Source organism: Rhinopithecus bieti, unplaced genomic scaffold (assembly GCF_001698545.2).
Source record: "Rhinopithecus bieti isolate Rb0 unplaced genomic scaffold, ASM169854v2 scaffold_1295, whole genome shotgun sequence".
Lineage (NCBI taxonomy): Eukaryota > Metazoa > Chordata > Mammalia > Primates > Cercopithecidae > Rhinopithecus > Rhinopithecus bieti.
Window position 1 is genome coordinate 911,021 of NW_016803880.1, and position 7,427 is coordinate 918,447.

Genomic DNA, 7,427 nt, shown 5'->3' on the forward strand with positions numbered 1-7,427 from the left:
TAAAATAAATAAATAAATAAATAAATAAATAAATAAATAAAGCATTAAAGGTGCAAGAAAATAGGCCAGGCAAGACGGGGCTGCTGAGTCACAGGTGGAGATTAGGATGGGTGACCACACCTGTAAGTTTTATTTCAGCGGCTAGATTTCCTTCACCCCAACATTCTTTACATGGACCCAGGAGATGAGAATCAGCTTTCTCATTAGCTCTCAGGCACAAATCAATATAACCACTATTCTAAAAGCTAATACAGTGATCAACACTCAACCTCTAGGATTCACTTTTTTAAATTCCAAGGATGGGTGTACAAAACATGGCCCATGGGTTGTGAATGAGCTCAGAAAATGGATCAAACCACAGGAAATGCTGCCCAAATCCTCAGTTCTGGAATGCAAAAACTTCCCGCAAGGATGGTACACATAAAACCACTCCAAAAATCTCTCCCCACCTGCCTTCACATAATTAGTTAGAGATTATTAAAGCCTGAACTCTGCTCTTAGATCATGAATTCTCTTGGAAAGGCGTGAAATCTGTGGACAGATAGGTGACCAGACTGTACAAGTCTCTATGTTGCAAATTCCTAAATAGGATTCTTCTGTTCCTATTCCTGAAAAAGTTTCTTGACTGTATCCTCAAACCATCCTAGGTTTGCTCCTACACTAGAGCTTAGAGTTAAAAAATGTTAAGGAAGTGAAGTTTTAGTCCTTCTTTAAAAAATATAATTATTGAGACACTGGCTCCACAGAACTACGGTAGGAATTTGACCAAGACAAAAAAAAATAGTAATAATAATCCCATTATTTTTCAGGAAACTATTTCTTTAATGTTCTACATTTTACTGAAATTGTCTTTATAAAAATACTCCAAATCTTAGCTTGCTTTCTATTTATACTAGGTCTATACATAAAATGCAAGGTTTTACATCTATACAATGACAATATTACCTACATCCCTTTTCTTCCATGTGTAATGTGAAAATTTATCAGACAGTGTCACAGAGCACTTCAAGTGCCTTTGAACAAGGAGCCTATTAAAGGGAGAAACCTATACAAAATGTAAGATTTGTATGGTATTATTGGCTAGGCCAGAGCTTCTGAAAAATAATTCCTCAGAAAAATCCTTAAGGGTATAAGCATCGAAAGCAGTTCTCTGAAATGTTCACCTATACCTACCAATGAATGAAAGACGTGAATGTATAAATGCTAAATCTGCAATGAGAAATTAATCTGACATTCACAGTCTGATGTCAAGTTTGCAACCAGTATGAAAGCCAGTTCCAAACAGCCTAGTTTTTTGAATACTGCAAACTCAAATCCAATTTTGCCCAGAGCTTTTCCTACAACTTAAAAAAAAATTGTTCTTTTCCCCTGAATCATTTTCATGAGGCAAAGTATTTTAGGCACAAAACAAAAGAACTTTAGTAGTCCCTCCCACCCCATCCAGGGCAAGATTTGCAATAAAAGGGTAAAGGTGTAAAGAGAAGATATAATTTATATTCAGGCTCACATAAGCATCAAGAAATCAAACATTTGAGGTTAATTCAAAGGAGGTGCCATGAAGTCAGCAATTAAAAAAGAAACAAACCAAAGGGGAAGGTAAACATAAGCAAAGAAGACAGAATAGGGAAGAAAAGAGGCTCCTTAGGGACACACCACAAGCTCTGAGGAATCAGAGAAGAGCAAGAACTTTCTGCAAAACTGAAATAAACAAGCAAATCTCCCTCCTTATAAAACCAAGAGTTTTAGTTGAAGTTTCTATTTCAATCTCTACTAGACTAACGTGTGTTTCTCCATTTCCTTTCCTCTAAAGGAAAGGTCTCACACACACACATACACAAACACACACACACACACACACACACTCTACGTTACTTTTGGATAATGTTAGAAACAGCATAAACTGCAAGAACATTATTACTATAAATTCACTTGTAAATGAATTTTTCTATCAGACATTATTATAAAGATTCATTGTATTAATAGATGGCTCATAAGCACAGAGATGGAATTTTTAAGTGGCCAGGGACTGAGGTGAGCTTTCATTTCCTTCTGATGTTGGAATATCTCTGTATACAGCACAATACAAGTCGTCATAATGCCTATAACTACACAGACACAGCAACATGTTATGGACTGGGCAAAAGAAGTGGTAATCGGCATTGAAAATTTATGTGTTAAACACATATGGGAACTATTTTAACTAAAACACTAGTATAAGCAACTCAAAGGAATTGCTGCACAGATGTGCGTCAGATGGCTCAAATTAAAGAACCATCAACCTTTTCATTGTATTTCTCCCATGGAAAAAAAAAAAAAAGACAGTGAATGCAATGAGTGGCATAGAGTTAAAATATATACTATGATATATAAAACTTAATTTTAAAGAAAAAGCATACTTAAAATATGCCACCCATTGGACTGTTTTGCATGTAACAGTTCATTGAATTCTCATAATAGCTCTATGAAAAGGATTCTAGCATTGTCCCACTTTATACATAAGGAAACTGAGTCCCAGAGAAAATAAACACTGCCCAGTGTAACCCGGCTACTAGGAAGTATAACTGAAATTAAAACTCCTTATTCTGATACCAGGCACCAATTCTAAACTGTAATTAAAAGTCACTTGTAGGCCGGGCACGGTGGCTTACGCCTGTAATCCCAGCACTTTGGGAGGCCAAGGGGGCCAGATCACGAGGTCAGGAGATCGAGACCATCCTGGCAAACATGGTGAAACCCTGTCTCTACTAAAAATACAAAATTAGCCGCGTGTGGTGGCACGCACCTGTAGTCCCAGCTACTCAGGAGGCTGAGGCAGGAGAATCGCTTGAACACAGGAGATAGAAGTTGCAATGAACCAAGTTGGCACTACTGCACTCCAGTCTGGCGACAGAGCAAGATCCATCCAAAAAAACAAAGAAGTGCAAGTGTAGATTTATTAAAAATGTGAACTCCATCACATTTTTAAGCCAGGCCCCAGATCCAGGCTACTGAAGGACTTTCCAGTCTGCAAAGTACCAGAAAATACTACCTGAGTATCCTGCCTCTATTTGCACTATGTCTTGAGTAAGGCAGCTAGCTGAATGCCATTATGTTTGATACTTTCTCATGAAAGTAGGATTTAGGAATTTAAACCAAAATACTTTAAAATGATGTTTCTATGGCTCTGTAAATATGAAAAACCCAAGCCTATAAACAGAAGTTTTAGAAAGCTACTGTCATTTTGGTCCCAGTTCAGAAGCTCAATCTTTATATGTATCTTTAATTCTGAGATCATAAAAGGCAAATTAATTAACGAATATGAGCCCCTCCCAAGCCACTCTGGGCTGAAAGATGACTTTCACAATTTCATTTCCTGTGGATCCAAGAATGTGTGGTTTACTCGAGCTCATGGCTGGGAGAGGCCTTAAAGGTCACCTTTCCTTGTGACTACAGCAAAAACTTGGAGGCAGAAAGGTCAGCCCCAATATCTTGCCATTTTCTTCTTGATGGTCTGAGACAAAGTGAGAATCAAAAAGAAATCACTGTTTGCAACCAAAGACCAAGAAAGCAGACCACTGATAAAACTGTATTTATATTTGCTCTCACACAAGCAGCAAGAAATAAATACTTGGAGTTAGTCAAGAGTAAAGACGTTTGTTGTACTTTAAGGCAGTCTAAAATCTGGCAGAGGATTTCCTTTTTTAAAAAAATAAAGTTAGTTGAAACAGATTGTCAAGGTAATATCTATGACCACTCCTCTACCCAAAATAGGGAAAAGAGGTTTCAATGAGACCTTCCTCCATGTATGTCAAGTCACACTCGGAGATTCATTTTGCCGATTTCAATGTAAAATGAAATGAAATGCCTAAAATCAAATGCTTGAGAGTTCAAGTAAAGCAGAAAGATTGGAATTTCTTAACATAATAGTTTTTGGGAAAATTCACAAAAGCTCTCTATAGTGATAAAAAATATTTTTAAAAAGTAATGTGTAGATGATTTCTAGGAAAAGCACTTGGTTTGGGCAGTCCAGATATATTGAGTTCAAATGCAAGCTCTTTCTCTTGGTAACTTACTTAATATCTCCAGTAGTAAATTTCCCCATCTACATAGAGGGTATAATATGTAATAAAGTTTGCAAATTTCTTGACACTCTTTTCTTTCCTCCTTCCATTCCTTCCAGTTTAATGCCAAAAATATTTCTTCCATTGAAATATATTTCTGAGTAAAGTTTGCAAAACTCTGATACAATACTATATATCACAATTACTCTATAAAATATTAATTTGCTCTTAATAGCAACATATAAGTTTCATATGGTATAATGTTAACAAATTATTATATTTCATTCATGATATACAGACATGATGTTTTGGCTTACAATTTTTTGACTTTGCAGTGGTGCAGAAGTGATACACAGTCTGGACAAACCATTCTTTAAGTGCCCATACAACCATTCTGTGTTTTACTTTCAGCATTGTATTCAATAAACAAATTATATGACAGAGTCAACACTGTATTATAAAATGGGCTGGATAGATTATTTTGCCCAACTGTAGGCTAGTGTAAGTGTTCCATGCATGTATAAGGTAAGCTAGGCTAAACTGCAGGTTAGGTGTATTAAATGCAATTTCTCCTTAATATTTTCAGCATACAGTGTATGTATTGGGACACAACCCCACAGTAAGTGAGAAGCATCTGTACTTGCTATCACATTTTTGAAGTATAGTTCATAAAAATATTTCTGACGTTTTACTTTGTGTGTCATGACATCCCTCCCAATCCACCGAAGCCACAATTTACCATTTGAAAGAACATGAGCACACATGACATGAGTTTTATGTTTTGTATTATAAGAAAATGGAAGTTAAATTCTAATCCTATAAACACTTATGCTTAAAGGAGATAAAAAGTTTTATTCAAAGAACCAGTTTTTTAAGAGACATACATTTGATAGTCCAATAGTTTACACCTAGAACCTAAATTCTAGGTCTGGTTTTGAAATCAAGTAGAAAAAAATTAAAATAGAAAATTTAAAACTACTAATTCTCTAAACTACATCAAGTTATTTTTGGAACAAAAAGAACATTTTCAAATACACATGTTGCACATTGATACACAAGAACCACACTAGATATTTAGTACTTCGCAAACATAGGACACACATTTCTTCCTGTAAGGCAGTTACAAACTAGACACATCACCTGGTGGCACATTGTCATTTGACTTTCAACCATATCCATTTTGTGTGCTAAGGTTTAAAAAGTACGCTTGCACGTCTATAAACTTTATCAAAGGTTTTGCTTTTAGAGGATTTTTTTTTTTATTGTGGTAAAAACAACTTGAGATCTAACCACTTAAAAATGTCTAAGTGTTCAAGACAATATTAACTATAGGCCCAATGTTGTACAGAAGGTCTCCAGAACTTGTTTATCTTGCATAATTGAAATTTTATATCCCCTTGAGCAGCAACTGCCCCCATTCCCTTCCTCCCAGCCTTTGGCAATTACCATTCTACTCTCTGTTTTCATGACTTTGACTATTTTAGATGCTTCATATAAGTGGAATCATGCTGCCTTTGTCCTCCTGTGCTGGCTTACATCACTAGAGGATGTTTTAAGAGTGAACTCTTCAAAAAGAAAACTACTTTTTAGAAACTTCTCTAACCAGAAAATTGTAGAAATTTCTCTGAGCAGGAATTTTTCATTCAAAGGTCTTATCTTGGCTAGAAAAATGACAGCAAATTATGTTTTATTGGTCCATTTATATACTATGCATGTGAACAGATATAGCATAATTGCAATGGAGATTATATATATTGTGTGTATATGTAGAACATTTTTCAATCATAATTCCATTTTCCATTTTCTTTTGTATTACTCCATCGTTTTTGCTGTGCAGTTCAGTACCACATTATTTTCCATTTCGACCACAGCTGCATCATTGCTGCTGCCAGAATCTCTGTTTTTTGGAGAAAATATACAATTTAAAATTGTTTTTTTTCTTTTTTTTTATCAGAAAGGAAAGTCATCAAGAATTAGATTTTATTTTAGGAACAAAGTAAGGTTTCATGGGAGAAAAAAACAAAGCCTTGGTGTAGAGAAGGTTTGTTCATTTTCTATAGCATTACTGAAGTGTCCGTATGCCTTGATAATCCTGTCAATGTTTGGATCATCTCAGTGGGGGAAATGACTTAATTTAACTCTATTTTGGTGTCTCAGCAAAGGTAAGTTATCTATTTTGAGAGCCCTGAGTTTGCTTTAACTGGGTAGTTTTATACTACTGCATTTGTGAATGAAATCCCAAAGTTTGCCTAGCTAACTTGCCACCTCAGTTGCCCTGAGTAGAAAAGGTGGGTGGCCAGTGGGTGGAGGAGGAGGTGATGGGAACTGGCCAATTGTGACAGAGCTGCCTTCAGGCCAATATCTTGTGTTTATAAATACCTAGGCAAGAGGCAGGTCAACAGCACATGAGCTAGGCTTGATTAAGCTGACAGTCTGTATCTCATGTTCCCTAGTGTCTCTCTTTCAACGCCATCATGGAAGAACTGGGAATCTCACTGAAGAATCAGAAAAAAATAAAGAAAAAGTCAAGAACTAAGGGGAAATCTTCCTTCACAAGTATCCTTACTTGTCATCAGAGACGAACTCAGAGAAAAGAGACTGTGGCGTGATCCAAGGAAACACCTGTACGAAGAAAAAGGATGCACTCCCTACAGATTTTTGGAGAAAGGATTTCTGATGAGTGTGTGATGTGTTTCCATATATCTATATCCATAACTCTGATTATGTATACAGATATAAGAAATACAAAAGTTTAAAAAGCTTACATAGATATGACTTGGGAAGTGACACCAGTTCTTTTAAAATAAATTTGTATGCTCACTTATTTTGCATTTTTTCTTTTGCCCCAATAAATTGTTGTGTGTGCTTTCTAAATAATAATAAAACAACAGGGTTTTTTCCAGAACAAGTTGAGCGTGGTTTGTTCCCCATTACTTGCTCCCGTTGGCAAAGGTATGTTTGCTGTATGTTGTCAGTTGTGCAGTTTGCTATTTTGAAAACTCTTCTTACTGGTTTAGACAAACATAGTCATTTTGGGCTGAGTTTTAAAAATTACTTTTAGCTTATACCAAGTTACCTGGTTACTATGGTAAAGTGAACCCATTTATCTTTGTGTTCTAAAGTCTAATTTTATAAATAGTTTAAGTGATACTCAGAACATTAGTGAGCTGTGCTGGAAAAGGATACCAAAAAGCAAATATATGTTCAAAAAGTAAAAGTGTTCACCACATTCTGGGTACCATTCTAGGTTCTGGGGATCCCATGGTGAAGAAAACAGATATGGTCCCTGTGTTAGTTCATTTTCATGCTTCTGATAGACATACCTGAGACTAGGTAATTCATAAAGAAAAAGAGGTTTAATGGACTCAGTTCCACATGGCTGGGGAG

At 35.9% G+C, this 7,427-nt stretch overlaps 1 protein-coding gene across 4 annotated transcripts in view; it reads left to right on the top strand.

Moving 5' to 3' along the window:
* Positions 1-6,945, top strand: part of GRIK1 (glutamate ionotropic receptor kainate type subunit 1) — a 416,597-nt gene extending 409,652 nt beyond the window's left edge. For 2 of the 4 annotated variants that reach the window (XM_017856176.1, XM_017856159.1), the window contains 2 exons: positions 5,995-6,081; positions 6,494-6,945. In XM_017856176.1, the coding sequence (XP_017711665.1) occupies positions 5,995-6,081; positions 6,494-6,649 (243 nt within the window). In that variant the 3' untranslated portion in view covers positions 6,650-6,945. The remainder of the gene's footprint in view (positions 1-5,994; positions 6,082-6,493) is intronic. The other 2 variants (XM_017856153.1, XM_017856168.1) reach the window with 1 other exon arrangement.
* The last annotated feature ends 482 nt before the right edge of the window (positions 6,946-7,427 follow it).